The sequence below is a fragment of the Brienomyrus brachyistius genome, chromosome 11, assembly GCF_023856365.1.
Source record: "Brienomyrus brachyistius isolate T26 chromosome 11, BBRACH_0.4, whole genome shotgun sequence".
NCBI classification, from domain to species: domain Eukaryota; kingdom Metazoa; phylum Chordata; class Actinopteri; order Osteoglossiformes; family Mormyridae; genus Brienomyrus; species Brienomyrus brachyistius.
The window spans coordinates 3,524,871-3,548,297 of record NC_064543.1 but is presented as its reverse complement, the minus strand read 5'-3'; the positions used below and the strand labels follow the sequence as shown (position 1 = coordinate 3,548,297).

Sequence of the window (23,427 nt, the reverse complement as noted above, 5' to 3'; positions counted from 1 at the left end):
TTGCAGAGTGCTCAGCAAATATCGTTTCCCCCCCCCCCCCCACCTCCATTCTAGTTTCATGATAGGCTTGTTCGGTTACCTCCCATTTCACTTCGACTTCATTATGTCGTTAGTTACATATTACACACATTAATATGACGGTTTCTGTTAGCTGTAACTAGGGACGTTCCTGGCAATTCTGGGTTCCCTGACAAAATGTTGCCTTGTGCCCCACAGCCCAATTTTCTGTATAATTTTAGGCCCCCTGTCACATGTGGCCCCACCCTGGATCTACTAGAGATGAGGCCCCTTTGCTGCCTCTGTGAGTGAATGAATGTTACTCCCTCTGAGACTATTAAAACCATGCTACTCTAACTCATCTCTACGTAATATCATTACGACATTATATCACTGATAAATTTAACAACTGGTCTAAAATTAATTTTTCTTAACAACAGAGTTCATCAATCCAATATTTACTGGCCGACTTGTAAAAACATCGAAAGCTATAAAGTAATACATTAAGGATGCTAACAGGCAAAAGTGCTGAAGAAGTGTTTAGCTGATAATTTAAGGTGTTTCATTTAGTGTGTTATTGATTAACCACCTGCCTTAATCAGTAATGAGCTAAGAACAACGCTCAGACAGGAACTATTAAGCAATTCAGCAAACCAGGGAAATGTGGGACAAATGCACAGGTGACCCGTGATGCATGTTCTAGCTGCACCTTTATAATGCGAGGCCACCTGGAAATGCTCCTGAGAGCAAGCAGGACATGTGCGTAGTTTTAGAGGTGATGACATGGCTCAGGAGCTCCTGAAGAAGATCACCATGGTTGGCATACTGAGATAAACCCAGCCCGAGTTCCCTCTGCTTCTATTGCACTGAAAGACGGAGAATTCATGACCTCCGAGCTTGCTTTCACTCCCACCACCACTGTAGTTTCCTACATCCCAATGAAGATCCTAATGATGCTTCACAGGGATGCTGAAGTCCGTTCTTGAGAAGACAAGATGACCTAGCAGATCATTCAAATGAATTCAATTGAAATGTCTAGTCTGTTTCGTACATAGACATTTCAGCAAAGACGTGCCATTTCAGCAAAGACGTGCCATTTCAGCAAAGACGTGCCATTTCAGCAAAGACGTGCCATTTCAGTAAAAATGTTTTTCAGCTCAAACTTGTTCTAATGCTCTGTAATGAAGTTACTTATAGTCAAATAACTATACATACAATTAATACATCCAAAATGCTGATATATAAAATGCTTTGATGTAATCATGGAATCATATTAGATCTGAAGGTGTGTATTGCAAAATGGTTATCGGTTACTTATCAGTAGGAAGTTACTGCTTTGAGCAGCTGTCTGTATATTAACTGTGGGATTTTTTTTTGTTTTAACATTCCCAAACCTGCTGACTTCATAAAAAAAATTAAGTAAAAGGGTACAAAGGTCGTAAAAAAACACTTCTTCTTCACTTGATTTCAATCCCTAAAGCCTATTATTTATCATGATAAATTAAGCAGTGTTGGAAGCTATGGTCCCTTTGGTGGTCAAAGACCCTTAACTCCCTGTGATTATTTTTTTCCGACTAGTTTACTGTTTATAAGTGAAAATCAGACAAATTTTCAGATCCAAAATGATTTTGGAAAACGTTGTTTTCCATGTAATATGCTTTTCAGTACACCGAGATACCAAATGGGACACATCTCTGTGGTTCCCCAGTGCTTACGCTGTGAGAATTGCACTGGTGAGGGCCCTTGCATATATATATTATATATATTATATAATATATATTATATTATTTGTCAAGAAGTCTAAGATCCACAGCCAAACATGGGGGCCAATGTTCTGCTGGATAAGTTTTCCAAAGAGAATTTCCCATATTGTTTTATAAAATTCTGAAGTCCACAAACAGGAATACTTGATCGTTAAAAATGTGTGTGTGTTTGTGTGTGTGTGTGTGTGTGCGTTCGTGGATTAGGTTTATACTACATTGTGGCGACCAAATGTCCCCCACAATGTAATAAAAACTTGGAATTTTGATGTTGGGACTGTTTTTCAGGTCCCCACAAAGATCGGTGAATGCAAACAAGAAACTAAAAATGCCAAAAGTCTCATATTTTGTTTAGTTAACTTATGGTTAAGGTTAGGGCTGGTTAGGGGTTATGGTTGTCATGTAGGGATTAGAGTTTTCCCAGTAGAAATTAATGGAGAGTCCCCACAAAGACCTGTGTGTGTGTGTGTGTGTGTGTGTGTGTGCCTGGTGTTGGAACTCTGTTATCCCTCTGGTCTATGCTCTGTTCTTCCTGGGTAAGGAAGTGTTATGTTCAAGAGACATTTTGTCAAATCAAAGTCAAGATCATATCATAACAAACTGAGTCTGAGTCAAGTCTTTAACCAAATGATCAGGAACACTGATTCCTTGGCGCAGCTGTGTTCTGACTCTTTGGACTGCCTAGGAGTCCCCAAGGGTGCAGTTGACAATCGCTCATTTGATAATAAACTGAGTGGAATATTTAAGCACCTTAAAGGTTTTAGTTATTCCTTGAAATGTAAATATAGACTAGAATATGAATCTTCATTGAATAGTGCTTTCAGGAAAACCAAAATTCCAATACTCTTATATTTGCACTGTATACAGATTGTTTAAGGACAGCGTACCCTCTAGTGGCTGCTTTGTGAAATTTAACATCACTTTTTTTTGCAGTGATTTCTGTTTCAAAGAAAAGTGGACCAAGCTTCAGGGCTCTGACCAGCAGAGTCCTCGCTGAAATGGTGACGTTGTGGATTACTTTTAGCCTGACAGAGAGTAAAAGCAGTACGTTTTTTATGAAATATGAAAATTTGTGAAATTTAAAGAGGGTCGCTGTTTTTTTTCCATTTTTAAACTGTGATGACACTTCATTTCACCTCTCGGTCAGAAGAAAGGTGAATGAAAAAGACAATTAGGCACAGTAATACCTGGGCGCCATTTTGGAACCTGTAACTCTTACTTTATCAGATCATCTACTGGAGATGTTCATTCGACAATGAGGTTCATGTATATAAGCCTAACTGTAAATCTTGAACTCAAATTTTCACTTATCGTCGGCTTCTAGTTCAAAGTCAAGTTTAATTTCATATCTTATTAAAATCACTAAGCCACTAGACTCGAAAAATATCCCGGCCCCCTGTTTTTAGCCAAATCGCAAAATACGCACAGTCTGTTATGTGATGCAATCAGCAGGAAACTCTGTCCCTCTGTGCATGAGACACATTAAATACAGGCTTAGATATGGTGGGAATGTGAGAGATGTGGAGTAACAAAAAATAATCCAGACATCCAGGTTTGGCCATTTTGGGCAAGTTCATCGGTACAAAACTGTCCTCATTTCTACACTCGCTCAACATTATCAACATGCACCTCACTAATAGACCAACATGAAAAAAAAGATGTTTGAGAAGTAAAATAGCTGTGCCCAGATTCTAGGAGGTGTATGACAAATGCTAAAGGAATCGTACGAGCGTGTAGCCATGCAGATGCTTTCGGGCAGATTAGAAGAGAGAAAAGGATATGTGGAAAATTTTTACATCGTGATCACTATAGCAGCATTGATGCTTATCTGGCTCTTGTTTGTATTTGTAATGTAGAGAGGATTGAGGTGTTAATATTGGGGGATTAGTGCAGCAAAGACCCAGTTCACCCGCCTGTACCATTTGCAGCTGGGCAAACAGCCTCTCATATTATGGTCCTTCCAAACTATCACTAAAACAATCTATCTTTACCTCACCAGCCTAGCAACTGGTGCTGTTGCCCACCCACATCACATATTCAGATGGCTTTCTGGGACCCGAACAATCTCGGAACATTTAAGAGCAACGGCAAACAGTGGCTGAAACGCGAACGGCAAAAGGCCAAAAGAATTTAAATATGTGAGCGTAGGAGACTCCACTGAAGTGACTAAGATAGTCGGATATAGGGAGGGGGCTTTAGTACCGCTAGCTGAGGGGGAGGGACTCCCCCCTTTTTGAGACAACATTTGTTTTTCATGCCTCTGTTTAAGCAGAGGAGTATGCAGCAGGGTGGGAACACATGGTGTGGCTCTCCCCAGGGTGTGGGGGAATGACTCATTTTCATCACAATGCTCTCTCTTCATGCAGTGGAAGGGGACACACCTGCAGCCAGTGTTAGCGTAAGATTTACAGAGCCCTCGATGTGAAGCCACGGTTGGCAGCTCGCAGAGGCACTGAGTTATATGTCTATATTAAATAGGCAGGAGCATTTCACTTGTCACCAGATTTCTCCCAACAATGTCATCACCTTCACATGGAGAATTTGAGACCGGAGAAACATAGAAACAGAGAAACGTAGAAACATAGAAACATAGAAACGTAGAAACGTAGAAACATAGAAACATAGAAGGCCCCTCAAACACACACTAACCGCGTCTCCCATTCTGCATTTGAAGGAAAATGGAGGCTCATCAAAAAAGTGAGTCTCGGGTTTTTACGTCGATTGGTTCCATCTCATTTCTGGATATTTATGTGGGCCATTGTTTTCAGCCCCGCAGCAAGGCAGCGATGTTCCGGTTCCTGAACGTCCCTCTCTGGATCTGAATGTTTTCTTTTCGTTTTGTTTTTTTGTTGTTTTGTTTTATTGGCAGAAGCGACTCCTTAATCTTCACGTTCCCTTTTGTTTGGCATCCAAGCCATTTCTACCTCAAACACAAAGATTTTCTCAGCGTTTCTCAGCTACGCAGGGGGCCTGCCTAATTCACGAAAAGGGAATTTGCACAAATTCTCTGTGCGTCCAGGTTTATACTCCCTGTGCACAGAGGATTCCATGGATGCATCTTTGAGTTCATCTAGCAATCCTTAGTTGACAGATCCAAAATTATTTAAACTGATATGATCCGAGACTATATTATGCATATGAAATATGCTTTAAAAAGTTGCAACTTCCTGCTGATGGATAGGGGGGCATATTCACTTACAATAAATTATTATAACATTTTATAATAATAACAATAATAATAATAATAATAATGATAATTATTGTTATTATTATTATTATTATTGTTATTATTATTATGAAAACCAACCACACATCTCTTTCCAACCATCCAGCAGGTTCTGGTTCATCCTGGTTCAGTCCAATGGGACGTGATCAGAATAGGTATCAGATGACAATGATTGACTGGTAATCAGCTTTGCGAGGTTTCATGGGTTAATACTAACTTACATGTTCTTTGTGAATTTAAAGAAGACATGTAAGTGCATGTCTCAGGACTGCAGGATGCTGCAGGAATGTCGGCCTGCTACTCTAGCTGGTCCCTGTATAAATGAACTTAGAGTTATTTAGAGTACGAGGTGGCAAGGATGTGCCCATTTGTTATTACTGTTTGTAATTTTTCTGAATGCCAATTTTGGCTGAATGAATTCAAGCCACAGCTGTGTAGGCGTAGACTGTTTGTAGGGGATCCAGTACGCTAGTGGGAGTTTGACTCACACAAACTTGTCCTGAGGGCAGAACAAAGAAATGATTGTTTCAGAGAGATAACCAATCATATTGTAGAAGAGATGGGTCCTCGAAAATAAAGAAGGCGGGCCCAACCAATCACATGTCTTGGTCCTACCTCCTATAGTTGCTTGGACCCACTTCCTCTACAGTCTGATTGGTCATATAATAATTTTTTTGTTCTGCCCTCAGAACAATTTTGTGTAAGTAAAATTCTCATGAGCATCCAGCCTGAGGGACTAGAGGTGACATCCCTGCTGTTTGTAGATGATGTCATTCTGTTGGCGTCATCTGAACAGGGCCACCTCGCACACACTTGAGAGGTTTATTGCAGACTTTGAAGTGGCACGGATGAATGTTAGCACCTCCAAATGTGAGGGCATGGTGCTCTCTCAAGTGCATTTAAATGGATTGCTCTTTCACATGAGGAAGATCTACCCTTAGTGAGCCACTTCAAGTACTTTTTGATCTTGCTCACCAGTAACAGTAAGAGGGATAATGAGACTGACAGGTGGATCTGTTTGGCAGCTCCATTTCTGCAGGCAATAGGCAGGGTTATGGTGCTGAAATGCTTTCGAATCTAGGTTCCACAGGCATATCCATCATGACAATGATGACTGATGCTTTTATCAGTAGAATTCACTGAGAATTAATCAGTTTATTTAGGATTTATTAAGGGACACTGAAATATAAATATATTTTTGTGTGTTTTTCTTTGTGTGCTTTAAGTGACACACCTATATTAAAACAGGAAGTAGAAAAGTCTGGAAATGTTCATATGTAAAATTTTAAAATGTCATACTTGCATAATTAAAAACTTTTAGCAAATGTTACTGTATCAGAATCAGAATTATTATTAGAATATCTAGATTTCTGTAATGATTGTTCATTTCCCATGGATTAAGCCTCAGACTAAATCAGCAGCAGAGTAACATGTGAGTTTTGTGAGTCTTTGAGACTTTTCGGGAAGTTATTCGGGGGGGTGAAACAGCTGCAGCCAGAAAAGCAAAAGTCAAGATCTTCGGACATTATAGTTCAGATCTTCAAGAATTATCACTTGAATGTTGCTTGAGAGAGCTAAATAAATCATGTAATGTAATGTTGTCCAAAACAATGCATTAAAATTGTAGTTACAAAGCAGTTGTTCAAGGAATCATTAGGTAATCAGGACTGTTTGGTCTAATACAGATGATACAGTAGGTACTGTACCGTTACCTCCTACAGTATTTAGTTAGAAATGTGAAATAGTTTATAGACTATAGCTATAGTCTGGGCTCTGTCTGAGGTAACAGGCGACCAGCACTGCTGTGAGAGGCTTGTTAAATGAACACCCCCTGCTGTCTGGAAGCAGGTGTGACGATGCCCCCTCTCTGGGCACAGCTTCCCAAGACAAAACAGAAAGCCAGGGGGCTGTACCAATAGGACAACAGGCAGGAAGATCAGGGTGGTCCTCGTGAATCCCAGGGAGTGGTCTAGACTGTCCCTAGACTGGAAATAGCAATGCTTTTCTTTCCTGTATTGGCCCCATTTGACTATATATTGAGGGACCCCCCACACTCTGTGAGAATCTAAAAAACACCGGATAGTGCGCAGAGGAGGCCGTATCAATGACATATGGTGTGTGAGACGCTGCAGGGAATAGCTTTGGGCTGGCAACCAAAACGTGCTACCTGGATATGTGACAAGGGAAAAGCTGGTATTACACAACCAGGCTAACTCACCATACAATGATGAACTAATTAATAAATGTAGAATCATTTTTTTTTTTTGAGATTTAATATTTAAATTTATTGTTTACCTGCCATTTTCCTGATTTCAGAAACTGAACAGAATGAAAAAAAAACAGCCTGCAAATTATTGGCGTGGACATTTTGGAATGACCATAACCTAGGGTGATGTAACCTGTCTTTCTGCTTGTCAAATACTATCACAAGCTTTGTATTAGTCACTGGTTATTGCTATTATTATTGATTAGCATGGTTGACCTGTAAAACTTTAAATTTGATCATAATTATACACAAAAAGGTTCTAAAATCATTGTTACCAATTCACTGATACAGTGTCACCTTGAAATTAAATTACCCACGCATTGCATTTCTTTTGAGAACGGGGGTGTTATGACTCAGGCGTAATTACTTTGTAGGTCTGGCTTTCAAGGTGATTGTGTCTATGAGTGTGTCTTGTGTTCCAGATTCCACCCACCATTAAATAGGAATACCGCTCCTTTCCGTTTAAGCGATTTCCGGTTGACACTTCCTTGAAGTCTTTGCCTAACACTGAACTACGGCACCATCATTTTATAATTTTCTCGCATTTTTGATGGGCTGCTGTTAGGAATGGCTGAGAGGCCAGAGGCTTCAGGAACCAGAGAAGGCCATGTAGTTCCAAAAGGTGCAAAAATGTGTTATCCTCTCACACAAGAGGGCACCAATACAAAGTATTACAACAATAACAAAAAAAAATCACCCAAAACAGGCTATATCCCGGCAGCCTCTGGATCCATAACAACTCCTCCCTTTAGCACCTTCTGCGGGGTTTATATAGCTTCCAACCCCTCCCCTTGGGACAATTAATCTAACAATTATCCTCCTCAATACAATACATCCCACATACACAGTTCTAAAATATACCATTCAAAACCACAATTTTATTCGGATTTATTCATAATACCAACAAGGACTACAATATCAGTTATATTGTAATATGTAAAAATTCTCCCCCCTCCTCCCCACTTGGTTTTACCCAACAAATTGTGAACACCCTTCCCCTCCCAAATCACACAATTGCAATGTTACAATCCATGCACAATCTTGGTCCGAATCCATAGTGGAAGGGAAATACCTAAACGACACAAGATATCCGCATCATCACCATCACTATACTTAATTTTATAGAATGTTGGCCAATTAATATTAACATACAGTAACATGCGGTAACATAACAATATTGTCAGGATCCAATCCGTGACAGCTGCAAATGTGCTTAATATTTCGCTTGTTCTGGCAATTGGATTCGGTTGCTAGATACTTCAGTAAATAATTTGTAAATATTGTAAAATACCGTGCAGAGTTGTCAGAGTAAGGAATGCGATTTCATATGTTTTTAATTCTTTTTCTCCCTGTTTATGACTGGTTAGGAAAGTTTTCTGTACTTTTATTTCACTTTTCATTTGATGAGGTCAAGAAGATCACCTCTCTCTAGTTAGTGGCGTTTTGGTTTATTATTTTAGTCTGGTTGGCTTTTGAGGCTGTTCTTCTCCTACTCTATAAAAAAGCAATAAAGAGACAAAGAAAGTTATGGTTCTGTTCCTGTGTCTGGCCCTAGTCTGGGTCATAACATTCCCTTAAGTCTCTGCATGTCTGATTTTCCATTATCTAGAACACTTGTCGTTTTCCTTCATATTAGCCTCCGGGTTCGAACAGTGATCAGATCCTAGCTGCAGAGGATCATGTAAAATGCTTTGTGCATCGTAAAGGGGCCAGGGGTGTAAGTCAAAATAGCAATAGATGAGTCTGACCCAAAGTCAAAGAATTTTCTACAAAATGCAAGGGGAGGGAGATGTTAGACACAGCGAGACGTGACTGTGCTTTAATGATCCCACCATGGGCTAAATAAAACAGCAACAGTAATTATTAATACAAATTGAATAAAATTTTGCTCAGATCTATATTTTTGCTTGGTAAAAAGATTATTGAAGAGTTGCTGCATTTCTCCAAAACATCAGACATTTATAGAAAATGATTATATGAAATGATTTTAATATAGATATTCTAAAGCCATGTTTAATGTCTTTTTTTATTTTAAATTATACAGTTAAATTTTTATAGTCAATAGAGTTATGATCAACAGATGAGACAAAGGAACTCAGGAAGTGCAAATGAAGCTGGTCTGAACTGCGTCATCTGGCTTCTCATCCCCACAGTCGGCAAAATTTATAATGGGGCATCACCCACTGACCCTCCTGATTGGCAAAATCTGTTGCAGGGGAAACCCCCGATAGGTTAATTTATTGAGGGTATGTATGTGGGGGCAAGGTTGATCTTTAATCCCAGTCCAACCCTACTTGCCACCAAGCACCCGATCAGGATTTAGTTAGGTGTTTTAGATTATTCCTAATGTGCAAGGAATTAGGGATCCTCAGTTGTAGTGTGTTGGGAAGTTTGGTGAAGAAATCTGGAAGCAGTAAAAAAAAAAAAAAAAGTTCAGAAGAAGGGAGGTATAAACATTGGCCCAGTTGCCCCTTCCACCCCCCAGGCCTTAGAGCATTTAAAGCCTAAAGCGGAAAGACAGCTGTGGCCCACTCCTATGTGGGCTCCCGGGGAGTGAGAGGGCGCCCACTGAGGGTTAGTACCCCACCGGAGATTCTCAGCTTAGCTATGGATATGGCCCCCTGCTTTTTATAATTGTTAAAACAACACCTGAGGGCTTGTTATATGTTATACAAAGTGCAATGGGTCCCCCCCCCCCCCTGCTGTCGGGATGGAAACAGGTTTTCGAGCAACTGAAATAAAAGAACATTGCATTTGAAAATATATTTCATTGGAATTGTGCTTTAAGTTTTCATTGTCTTTAATTGACTTTGCATTCATTGTTATTCCGGCAATGACTAAGCATTGACCACTAACCCCAGACAAGCCACATACATTAGACTGTTTTTTTTAGGATGAATAGCTTGTTAGGACTGCTGTGATGGCAAACAGGCCCAACAAAACAGTTGGCCAGTTTTTCAGACTGACAACCATGCCAAGAACACACTGCTATTGCCAACGGCGCCAATACAAGCTCCAGTGATTGTGGGATGACTGCTAGCAGGGGTGGTCAGACACAAACAGAACAACAAGCCAACAATCCTACAGCAACTACCACAGCTGGTGTGTTCTACTCAATATGACTTGGCCTCTAATGGCCACCTTCATGGAAATAGTGACAGGGCAGCAGAATCCTGCAGCAGGGCACATGTAACCTTCAAAAAAAAAATCACAGATACTTATAAATACAGGATAAAGGTATATCTCCACATGTCTGAATCATGATTGAAAGAGAGGAATGGGACCAGTGAATCAGTGTCCTTTTGCTCTTTCTTACTGGAAAAGCCCAGGATGTCAATCATGAGCTTTTGATGACAGTAGGGGTGCTGATGAAGTCACATGCGGAATGGGCTGCTAACCTGCTAAAGCTGCACAGGAAATGATGGACAGTGCATCGACGATGCTGTGGTGCATTCAGAAAGCTGGACAGAACTTTGTTACGCAGGTGGGAGAAAGAAGAAAGGCTGAGGATTCAGTAATGGCTCCAAGGCAAACTTGGAGAAAACCACTAAGTAACAAACTAAGGAACTGGGCTAGTACAAATCATCCTTAATTCTTATACTGACCTCTTATAATGCATTATAAAGGCATCTATAGTGCATTATAGATGAGAGCTTCATTTGAGCTTATGAAGTATTATAATCAACACTATAATGCCATATGACTGTTAAAAGAAGATGTAATTCTTTTTTAATACATATAGCAACATTAAAACGCATTATGAACATATCTATAATGCATTGGAGATGACAGGTTTAATCAATGTGTTACCGAAAACTCAATGGCTGGGTCTCCACATTAGAAACGGCCTCCCGAAGCCCTTGGGGGAGATGTTGGTCACTATGAAGAATGCATCTCAACCAACAACAAACAGCCAGGTATGTGCCTGGAGTTGGTAGGGCATTACAGGTGATTCTTCCACTTTTTCTGTGCCTGGCTTTCCCATGTCAGACCTCAGGAAGAAGGGTGAGACCAAAAAAAAAGTGGTCTAGATGGCAGAAATGGAAACTATTCTAAGTACTGAACACAGCCCTCACCTGGGAGCCTGTTCTCTCTAATTTCAGAACGCAAATATTACTTCACAGACATATGAATGGTCACCTGTATCTCCAGCACTATTCTTCCTAGGCGCTGTATTTACCGGGTCAAGGCCACACCGTTGCTGATGGCTTCACGTCTTCATGCCCCACTGGTGGGCAGGAAGGGCTCTGTCACAGAGATGTCCCTGCCACTCCCAGATGTTGGCTGGTAGAGTCAATGGACAGGTGAGCACAGACTCATGGAAACACCCTGGACAGCAGACAGCTGTGGGGAATTCGGACCATGGCTGTAGGCAGCTGGTGACCATGCAGGGCTGGAGGCTCATTAAATTAGCACAGCTGCTGCTGCCGGTCTAGAAACAGGTCCCCCTTTGACAGGACACTCTTGGACGTGCTGTGGGGGAGTCGAGTAGGATGTTACTGCCTGAAACCTTTTTCCTTCTGCCCTACATCAGCTAATAATCAACGTCATCATCTCCCCCATATCTCCTCGGTTTCCCTGACCCAGAAGGTGCTGACAAAGAGAAAGAGGACTAGCGATGGCCACCAACCATCCTGAGCATTGCAATGTTGCTGAATATGAGCCAATGCAATGTTGCATTGGCTCATATTCTTTAATAAAACCCACCACTCTGGGCTTGAAATTGTCCACCCACCCTCTGGCAGAGCTGGGTATTGCAGCATAACCAGGAGGAAGAAGCCGGTGGGATTACCATCGCCAATTACCAGGGTACTTTCAACAAGTGATTCTCCGGATTTTTCTACTGAGGGCAGAACACCTGATGGAAATGTGAACTGGGGAATTGTGCTGAAATAGGCTTGGTCTAAGATTGTGGTTGTGTTGCAGAGTCATCACCCATTCACCTTGCTGTGAAGGCAAGATCCATTATCCATTCCTTTAACTGGCCACTCTAGACGCATGTGCCATGAACAATAAGGCGTAGTGTGTGTATAAACATCCCGCTTGTCAATTATTCAATTATTCCAATATTCTCCGCCAGCCGTGGAAATGGCAAACCGTGCTCACAAATAAACATATCGGTAACAATAGAAGAATAACAACTAAACATATTGGATTGAACACATGGAACAGGAAGTATGGTGCTATGCTTATGGTAACAGCAGGGTTCTCTGGGCTGGGCGTGCAGCGGATATTCATTTAGCAGGGGGTGTGCAGTATGCTGAACCATTTTCACAGATTAATATTTTAGCAGTAAATGGGCAGAGTATTGAAAGAGTACTAAAATACTAAAAAATATGTTTTCATATTTTCAAAAAGATGACTTAAGAGAAATTCATTATAAAAGACTGCATATTGTTCTAAAGGTCAGAGAACAAGGAACGGATTCATCCATTTGCATCACCTCAAAATGGAACTTCTGACTCACCAGCGTATCTGAACAGCGAAAAAGTGTCGATTATGAAAAGCTCTAGATGATTGAATTAGATATTTTACGGATATACATCCATTATGTTCATGCTACTGAGTGATTTGTACAAATCTTATGATGATAAACCACATCAGCCTACGCTTATATGAAACTAATGTCAACGTTCATTAAGTTCAAACCAATATCAGAATTGATTCATATGTTTGAGGCATTTACCAGTTTTTTTATATAAAGAATTTACTTGATCTGTAGCATTCGGTATTAGCGTTAAATGAGGCAGTTATGCCGGTTATTACCGGCTCATATGTGTTAGCGTTTTATAGAGAGGTTGCAAATACTGCAATAACACAAAAATTGTTATAGATGTAGAAAAAAAACTATTTCTGAATAGAATAGTTGCAAGGCAAATATAAGTAAAAAATAAGGGTAATTTCTGTTCAGGAAATAGGGCAAAAGGTGCTTAGCACCATATTTAACAAAACAGTTTTTAAGCACGAGCTTTTGTTCGAGAGAATGTGATTTTTCACCAGGAATGAGCAAAACAAAGAAGATAGTCTGATCTCCAAATGCATCCTTCTCTGCAAAGTAAAACAGCATCACATTGGGATTTCGGCAGTTTTACCCAGTATTTCATCATCAGTCCCCACCTACTCCGACCTCCCCCACATCCCCTCTGTCCACCGACGTTCTTAGTCTGCTTTTCTTTTACCCAGGGGAATGCTCTCAGGAGGTGGATCCATATTTGTGCAATGAGACTGAAACATGTTTTGTTTTTTGTTTTTTTCCGATGTGCCGTTAAACATTCCTCTCAGGTACCACGTGTACTTGGCGCTCAGCTTTAACGGCAGATTCCCGCAGCATTCCGTGTGCCAAGGTAGATGTGAAAAGCACATGTCTCAGTCAGCTTGAAAAGAAGAGCTGCATGACAGCCTGCAGATCTGACAACGGCTTAGAAAAACAAGGCATTTAGAGCTACAAATGCTGTGGAGTGAGCGCCGAGCTTGCTTTGAGCTGCTTTCACATACTGACGCTTTGTGATTGGCTAAGCAGGGAAGCATGCACTAGTTTGAAAGTGATACCAATAAGGTATCAGGGCCGGATGATATATTGCTCCAATTCAGCACAGCGGAGCGGGACCAGATTCATTATCTGCAGTCACTATCTTCTAACCAGTCATACTACAATGAATATAAAACCACTAAGGAACAAGATTCGAATGACCCCTGTTGAAAAGCTGGATTCATGGCGCGGAGACATTACAGGCACTAACTGGTAGTTCTCCAGCGACCCAAAAGTGGGCATCAAAAGGCCAGTAGGAGCCCGAGGAGCATAAAGACACATCAAAAGGCTAGGATGTGGTGTGCAAGTGCAAGGAGTGTGGGAGAATGTTATGGGACAGTGCTGAGGTACTGCCTAAATTAAACAGAGGGAGACCTTTGTTCCACAAGCAGCTAAATATTGCCACAATAAAAATGTTTAACACCACACATTCAGACCTTTCATTTAGTTTGCAATGGGGGGGTTAGGGTGTGATTTGGAGGGGGGGGGGGGTAAAATTGTAGCATTTTAATCCCTATTGTGGAGGGATTTAATAAACCAAAGCAGTAACACTGTTGTCATAGAAAAAGATGTTTGTTTTACAGATCCACGGTGTGATCTTCTTTCTATGTATTAAATAGCCTGCTGTTGCCATAGCACTGGCAGTAGCTTAGGCTAGCAACATGTTAATGTTTTGTCTCTAATTCTCTTGAGGGGAATCTGAGCCAGGAGGGGTGGTAATTCTAACTGACAGGCCTTTCTCCACAGAGATTTAGATGAAAGAGGTGGAAAGAAAAAAAACGTCCAGAAAGAAGGAGAAAATAGAATAGCACAGTTATAAAAAAAAATCTAATGCAAATGAAATCTCTACATTGGATTCAACTGAAGCCACATTGTTTTCTGTGGATTATGATGATTATCATACATTTGGTTCAAACGGCATAAACGGAAAATGGCCCTCTGTCCCACCTTAACATTGACAAGAGAGGATACTGATTAATATTCTCTAATATTGCTTATCAGTCACTATGAGCCAATTTAGCAGGAACAGCAGAGAAATTGACTGAACTCTGGCTATCCATCCCAGCTCAGGAGACGGAAACATCGACAAAATTCAAACAAAATATCGTTGCCTGTCTTGTAGTGGGTGTATCCTGATTAGGGCTCTTAAAGCATTATTTGTGCTCCCTATTAAGTGTAATGTACAGTAAAGCTGCATTAAAATGATCCCATGCATGCTTTTCAAGCAGATCACTGGTTAGAAAGCATAGAAACAGAATGATTTGATTGGTAGTAGTTTATCTACATGTACACAGGGGAGTCAGTCACATTGCATGATTATGTTTTATTGCTTTTACTTGTTAGTGACAATTTTAACTATGACTACTGTCTAAAATCCTGTAATTTCAAACACACAATAGTGAAGGAAAGGCAAAAAGTATATTATATATAAATCCAATGTGCACCGTCAATTAGATTCAAGATGTCAGACTTTCTTTCACAGGGCTTCAGGTCAGCAGAAACAAGTACAACTGTCAATACAAAGTATTTACATAATCAAACGTACGGCAACAGAAGGCTCATACTTAATCCCAAATTGCTCACGAAATACCGAGAAATACCACTGGAAACACTGCACTGCAAGTTGCAATACACACTGCTTTCTATTTAAAAACCCAAATTCTGTGTCACGGTATTCAGGATCATCTTATAAATAAATATTATGCACAGATTGTTCTTTTGCATCTTTGTTTTCTATATTTATTTGTAAAAATTGCTTTCAGAACAAGAAGAACTGTAAAAAAAAAAAAAATGACATACCATTTAATTGCTATTTACAAACACCGATTGTTGACGCTTATGTATAAAATTCAGTTACTGTACTTAAAAAATAATCAAAACTGAGTGAGAGGAGAATAAAGAAGTGTCTCTCACATTAAGAACTTTTAAACCGTGTACAATGCAATAGTCGAATAAAACGAAGGTCTCTAGTCAACACATCTGTGTGACAAAACAAACAAATGGTTTAATGTTAAAACCAGTGTAATGTGATAACAGTAATAGATTTTAATTGGAATAATATGCACAGGGAAAACATCATTTGTTTGCTATTACTGTACTTTCATTCATGAAGTAGCTGGGAAGCGAAGGTTTCCTGTGTGTCTTGACAAACATCTTTCTGCATCTCCTCCTGTGAGACTGAGGAAGTATCACCTGAATGTAAGGGTTTGAAGAGCTGAGGTAGGTGACCAAGCGCAAGCTTCAGGGACACGTTCGTCAGGCTATTGAACAGCGGGAACAGCAAAACCGTATGGCCGAACAGCACCAAGGTCTCCTGGACACAAGCCCAGTCTTCCTGGCAAACTGGGACTGGAGTATGTGTACTCTTTCAGTCTATTGATGTTACAGGTGCAACTTCAATTCCATCATGAATGGACACAGGTCAGGGAGGCCAGAACAGAGTGTTAATTTCACTTCAGTAAATCATAGCAGAAAAACAGAAATTTCCATTCGCTCTTGCCATAGACTGCTGGATCCGGTTTATCTGATCCTTTGACCACTTGATGGATTCACACTCTTTTGTGTGCTTAAAGCCAGCTGTCTGTTCTGCTGTACTCGTAGCTTTGCGTGTACTCCGGAGCTCTTACACCAAGATCACTTGAATTTGTCAGAGGTAAGAAACAGTAAATGTTGGAGGCGCATGAAATTGGGCCGTGCTGATTGGATAACTCCCCTAGTCCTTTCAGTGAGTCCGCAGTACCAGCCGTGATTTTCATCTTGCAATGACATCTATATTTTTTTATTCTGTGCAGCTTGCGGTGAGGCTTCAGAATTGAGGAGCAGTTTTTTTTTTTAAATGAACAACATTCAGCTTTGTCAATCCTCAATCTGATGTGGTGATGAATCTGTGCTTATAGCTCTAAAGACATCATACATATTACAGCAATTGTAACATACACGATTTCCGCATGGTTTTGACATGATAAATTTTAAATGTTTCCCTCCTCCCCCTCAAACTTCTGGCACAACAATATCTGTAAAAAATATCCTGAAGATATTAGTGGCAGTACAGTGCATCTCTAACAGTCTTTTTACTCAACTACCACAACTAAAAATAAAACGATATTCTATTGAGGTAAAATATCTATGCAAAAACAGGAACACATCTAAGAATGCAACACTATAAAAATACTTCACAATTTATAAACAATTTATAAACAATGCCATATGGTACATTTGCATGAGGTACTACCAAATCCTGCACTAACAGTGGAGGAAGGCCAGAATCTCACAACAGAAGTAAATGTTTCATTATGAAAAGAATAACAATAATGACAACAACAACATCATTATCTTGAGGTAGAACATTGACTTCATGGTTTTGAAGTGCTTTTCGTTGGATTTCTATTTTATTCTTACTTGTGTGAATACTTCTAACGGCCAAGACAGTACAAAGCCTCTTTTTCTGACAGACTGCTCTACCTCTAAATGAACGGTTTAAAAGGGAAGACAAGTCCACAATGTTTCCCACCCAAAATACATTCTGACTGAGGTAGGTTTATTTTGCACATCCTGGGGTTCGTCGTCAACCTCAATGTAGGCCGAAGAATTAAACAAAACCTTTGATATGACTGAAAAAACCTGAGATATAAGAATCCCTGGAAAAAGCTCGGCACGTCGCTCATGGCTGGCTTTATGGAATCACCAGCAGGCTGACGCAGGCCAGGAGTCTGTTTGAACTGAAGAGTTAAGACAAACTGCAAAAGAACACTGCAATATACTGTTTCATGAAAGTCTGTAATAAAAGTGTGAGCTAAAAATACTACAAAAATACTCTGGACCCTTATTGTACTTGCTGCTGGCAGCTGATTAAAATGGACTGAAGAAAGATTGAGAGGAATGAAAGAGTACCCGATAGTAGTCACTCAAGGAAACCCAGGCTACGGGTCCTTCTTGCAGTGACTTTTCTAGAAGTGGTTTAATTTAGTTAATCTTTGCACAGAAAAGAAGTGAAAGAGAAAACAGGATGACCTGAGAATAAGAATCAAAGCAGTACAGCTCACAGACTGTGAGAGCATCGATCACTTGGCAACTCTTCTCCTCCCTACATCTGGTTGGACGCCCTGCCCTCTGTCTGTCCCTCTGAAACCAGCCTGAAGACCTCCAAGGACACTCTGGACATCTGAGTCTCATCCAGTGGACAGGATGTGACCGAACCCTCAGTCTGCAAAGCAAACACACAAGGCAAACTTCCAGTGTGTTATAAAAGAAGCTGGGGTAGGCTAACATTTTCATGTCTATGTTATTTTTACCTCCAATTCATATCCATCTATACTCTCAATACTGAAGCCCCCTTCACGGTACCCACCCCCCTTAAGAACATTTTTTGTGTGGATCCTTCACTTTAATTCCATTGCCTCATGACTGCTTATATATCAGTGCTGTAATAAAATGTGATGTTTAATTTCTGAGGGAATATTAAACCTGTAAGGGGGGTTATTACTAAAGGTTTTTCAATCCATTGCTATCATACGAGACCAAATTCTTACCAAATGTGTCCAGCTCAGGTCGCCTTCATGACAAGGCATCGGGAAGATCCTCTCTAAGTCACTGCTGTCTCCTTGTCTGTTCCCCATGGCATCTCCATTTCTCTCCCCTCTGGCGTGCGTGATCCCATTGATAGTTAGGGTACTCTGGGACTGGGAGGAGGCGGGAGATGGATGTCCAGGCACGTGGTGTCCGGCCTGTGCGGCGGACAGTCGGTCCCGCAGAGACTTGCACGTCATTAGCCTGCATGGAACGGAGGTCAGTAGATAACGAGAGCACGGTCCGGTTCGCCTTTTTAATAATTCACAGTCTTCACTGTCTTGTAAATGCAGACATTTATATTATTGCTTTTAAATGGTGTTATTTTATTTTAATATATCTTTTTTTTCATATTATGTCTTTCTTTTTAGGCATGATAAAGGGAGTGTGCGGCAAAAGCGTTTTGTGTGATATATGAAACACGCGAGCGGTCAGGGCTGCCCTCCCACCTGCCCCTGTAGCCAAACATGAGGAACAGCACGCAGAAGATGATGCAGGTGACCCCGAAGTGAATCCCGATGATGACTGCAGTGGAGGAGCTTTTGCTTTGGTCGTCCTTCAGACAGTTACATGGGGTTCCCAGCACTGCAGATGGAAAACCCATGACTCAGGAGTGGAGAGGAGAAGGACGCGGGAAGGCAACGCCATTCTCCGCAAAGCCAAAATTCACAAGCAATGAAGGGCAATCAACAAATGGACAAGCATCTTAAACACAGCTATGACAGAGTGCTCGGAGATGCTTGGGAATCTGCATCTATGTTTCAGACACAAAAGAAAATTAATTTTTTTGCTCCACACCAGGCACACAACCAGGGGGTAAAATATAACATTGCCCTGAAATTCTTTTCTGTCTTGGGGCTACTGCTAAGCCTGCTGGCACCTGTCCACCGATGACCGGCACTATGTGTGTGTAACGGAGTGTGGGAGTCACCTGATCTCTCAGCAGCCTCCTTCAGGGAGACGAAGCGCACGGTAGCGTTGCTGTCGCCATGCTGGTTGAACGCCAGCACCTTCACCTCGTAAACCAGTGCTGGGTCTGGGGGGGGCGGGGGGGGGCACCAAAGGTCAACACACGGGGTCCATGGGCATGTTTCATTTCATAATCAGCTCCTTCAGTCAGCGCGGGAAGGATAGAAGCGGTTCCCGACACGATCCCATCTCGCTCCCCGGCCGCCCCTCGGATCCCGTACAACTGGAGACGTTAGCTCACCCAGCTGTGTGATGTTGTACTCGGTGACGTTGCGGGCGAAGGTGAGTGGTCCGGAGAAGGTGGCAGAGTGCACCTTGCGGTAAAAGAGCTTGTAGCCTTCATGCTGGCCTAGCTTGCCGGTGGGCTCCCAGGAAGCCTGCACTGTAGTGGCATTCAGCAGCCTGGTGAGGAGAGACGGAGCTGCTGGTGCTGTAAAAGGAGCAGTGGCTCTCTGTTAATTAATCGCCCTGCGCTGGGGCTCCTCTCAGTCCCCCGAGTTTCATTCCGGTAATCGACTCGATTACGTCGACTTTGGTCACACCGCTACTCCATCTCCACCGCGGCCCGGGCTGCACTCACCCTCCCCCAGCGTGCTCTCCACAGCCGGCTCTGACGGCTTGCTGGCCCCGCGTGAGGTGTAGGCCTTCACGTAGAAGGTGTAGCTGGTGGAGGGCTCCAAGTCGCTCACCACTTGCTGCAGAGTACTCTTGCCCACGGCTTCCTGATACTCCATCTCCACTGGGTCTGCATATGGTTGGGGATGGGGGGGAGGTGTGTGATTGAAAATAAAATCAAAAAGAATAATAAATGAAACAAACAAGTGAGGGTACATGATCAGCTGAATAGGAGAGTGCTTATCAAAAACAGAACCTATTGCCCACCAAAAAAAATAAAAAATTCACGCTTGACCGTTCTTGTGTTCTTGTGTACCCTTTTTACCTCATCTTCCATTATGCAAAGTACAATTCTAATACTCAAGAACAGAAGTACAGATGGTAAAATATCAAATATGATGGATGCATCGATTGCATCCTTGCTAAACAAGAACAATCCCACGATTCACTGCGTCCCACGTATGTTCTTGAGGGGTAAGTTAGCGGGACCGCTCTTGCCAAGAACACAAGTATGTTCTTTGCGTTCTTGGTACTAATAAACACCCCTTACTTCAGGTGAACACCCGTCACAGCTCTCCTGCCTTCTCCTATGTGGATTTGCTGTCTTTGGCTGCTAATTAATGCGTTTTCTTTTGAATAGCCCCTAGGGTCTATAATTACCCATCTAACGGCACTGCAGTGCACGGGGGAGCAGCTGGACCCTGCTAATAAGCACTGCTGTAAATAACCAGCTCCTCCCAAACCTCCTTCGCATGAAAAGGAAATAAATGGCAGGAAATATTCTGCCATAAAATTAATTCCAATTCCATTATCAAGTGCGGGCGGCTTTATTTCTTCCACACTGAAGACATGGGTGTCACTGTAGAGCCATCTGATTTATAAGGCATTATAAACAGGTGTTTTGCACTGGAAGCAAGCTGTCATGGGTCCCAGAGCAGATTCACTACAGCGGCATGCAGACGCCACTGCTCACTGGGCCAGTTCCCCGCCGGCCTGGCTGCATGCTTCCAGTTTTGTTTTGAACCTCTTCTTAAACTGGCTCTAAGTAGCCATGGTTATGCCCAAGGGTGGGGACTTACACTCTGTGTGTGTGGCGCTTACATGCCCACCCTGTGCCATGAGGGATTCCTCCTGCAGTCCAGTGACTAATTGGCTTCGCTTAATTGCCCATAGATCGTAAGCGACTCTGTGGCCTTCGACGGAATTGGCTTTAGAACCTCACGTGATCCTACAATGATCAAGCAGTTTGAAGATGTATGAATATAATGTGACAGGGCTAATTCATATTCAAATAGTCTATTCTAATAGCTAAACTTTTATATAGTGAGACACTTCCTTGTTTTAGTGTGAAATAATGAAGCAGAAGGGGGACAGTTCACTTAAGAGATCAGTTCACTTTTAATTTTATGGTTCTTAAATTGGACGGCCTTAGACCTCCAAGCAGGGGCATCGTTAGAGACTTCGGGCCCTATGACAGCATACCATATTGGGGGGCCCAACCAAACCAAATTTTTAGGGTCCTTTGTCCAAACGTTCCCCCTTTCTTGTGCCTCTGCCTCCACGGCGGTAGATTTTATTCCCACATTTACGTGGCAACTTTTTGACTCTTTCAGTCGTGAGCAGACCTGCCGTCTTGCGGATGTGCAGCACGTATCCGATGATGTCCTGAGTGTTCTGCTGGGGGCTCTGCCACGACACCTGGATGGCGGTGGGGGAGACGGCATCGGCACGGAGAGAGCGAGGCGCCCCGGGCAGGCCGCCCGCCCACAGCACGGTCAGCCGCGCACTGGCTTGGGTGGAGCCAGCATTGTTCTCCGCGATGCACTGGTAGATGGCCTCGTCTTCCTGGCTGATCCCGTAGATGATGAGTGTGCTGAGGGTTGGACACAGAACCATGAGTGAGCAAAGATGGTGAGATGAACGAAGTAAAGGGGAGAGAGACCTCATTTTAAACTGGGACAGAAAAGCCCTACGAGTGTAATTATGGTGACAATGAGAATGGTCAGAGTAATTTTATTAGGTACAGGATGCTGGCAATTACCTTAATGAGGCAAATGGTTAACATCATTTAAAGTGTCACTGCAACACTGTATGGGCACAACTGCAGTGTGTTAAAGTCTTACAAAGGAAGTCAGCACTTCCACCAAAGTTTATCTCTACTGTATGTGACACCAAAATCTTATTGTTGATCCACCTTCTGGTCATTTATCCTGGTCAGTCTTGTGTGGGGGGTTGGAGGGTTGGAGGCTAAGATGCACCCTGGATGTGATGCCAATCCACCACTGGGCACACGCACAAGGTATGGGTAACTCAGAGACGCAGGCTAGCCTAACTGCATGGAGCCATGGACGGATAACAACAGGACACGGGGGAAACAAGCGAAGTCTACAGACACACACAGCGGTAGCAGGATTCAAACACGAGATCCCGGACATGTAAGGCAACAACGTGACCAGCTGAAGCACTAAACCTTATGCATACAGGGATAATATGCAGATTTAGTATAATACATTGTATGTGGTGCCTGCAAGCATAGTCAACAAACGGCCCCCTCCGTCAGTATCTTGGTTTCAAACAGTGAAGTTCAAATATCCATCTACGCAAACCTCTCTGGCTCACTGTTACGTCCTGCCCATCCCGTCCACCTGACCCTCCAGTCTCCTCCCTGATGTGACCCTGATGAGCCACGTCTGTTGCTTGTTACCCCTTGTTAGTCTTTATATTTAAGTACCTGTTTGTCTCTCCTGCCCCAGTCCGGTCATCCAGTTCGTCTCCTGTCTGCCCATAATCCTTCCCCGTACTCGTCTTCTTGTTCTGATCCCTCACGGTCTCTTTTGTTTCCCTTCTCTCGTTCAGTTAATAAAACCCCTTCGAGCCCTTTGTCCCACATGCCGTGACACTCTCTCGCTTTCTGTATTTCACTGACTCTCCTAATGCAGCTTATTGCCACAGTGGTTAGGGGAGGGTATTATTAAAGCCGAATACTTAATCAGACACTTTAGTCGCCATCATCTGTGGGCCATGAGAAAGTGACCACAGAGAATAATATGTAAATCACTCCTAATTTTAACCCCAGATGGCTGGAATCCATTAACTCACTGACAATGACACGGATATCCATTTGTGCCTGGACAGTTTTTTCTCGTTCTATTTGTGTTGTCTGCTTCTTCCAAAGATCTATAAACATAACGACCATCTCCACAAATGATGCAGAGTGCAGGGCAACATTATTCTAAGTGCTGCCCACCTGCTGTCTAATGTCTCGAACAGGCAGAGGTGGAGATTTCAGGTCCAGAGAGTACAAATCCACACCAAGATTTTGTTTCAACCAACCACTTGAGTTTAAAGAGTCACAGTCAAGGTGTACGCAATTAGCTAACTGAAACAAAATGCTGGTCTGGATTTGTATTCTCTGAACCTGAAATCTGCATCTCTGCGAACAGGTCATTAATACTTTAATAGTCAATAAAAGGAAATGACTCGAGGTTGACTTACTGTT

At 42.2% G+C, this 23,427-nt stretch overlaps 1 protein-coding gene across 1 annotated transcript in view; it reads right to left on the bottom strand.

Annotated features, from left to right (window-relative positions):
• Positions 1-15,100: 15,100 nt before the first annotated feature.
• The window catches only part of LOC125751969 (immunoglobulin superfamily DCC subclass member 3-like), a 40,743-nt gene continuing 32,416 nt past the window's right edge, over positions 15,101-23,427 (bottom strand). Inside the window, exons 8-14 of the mRNA XM_049031444.1 lie at positions 21,554-21,801; positions 19,894-20,058; positions 19,555-19,743; positions 19,276-19,380; positions 18,794-18,929; positions 18,308-18,548; positions 15,101-17,982 (exon numbers count right to left, since the gene is read on the bottom strand). Of these exons, the coding sequence (XP_048887401.1) occupies positions 17,863-17,982; positions 18,308-18,548; positions 18,794-18,929; positions 19,276-19,380; positions 19,555-19,743; positions 19,894-20,058; positions 21,554-21,801 (1,204 nt within the window). The 3' untranslated portion in view covers positions 15,101-17,862. The remainder of the gene's footprint in view (positions 17,983-18,307; positions 18,549-18,793; positions 18,930-19,275; positions 19,381-19,554; positions 19,744-19,893; positions 20,059-21,553; positions 21,802-23,427) is intronic.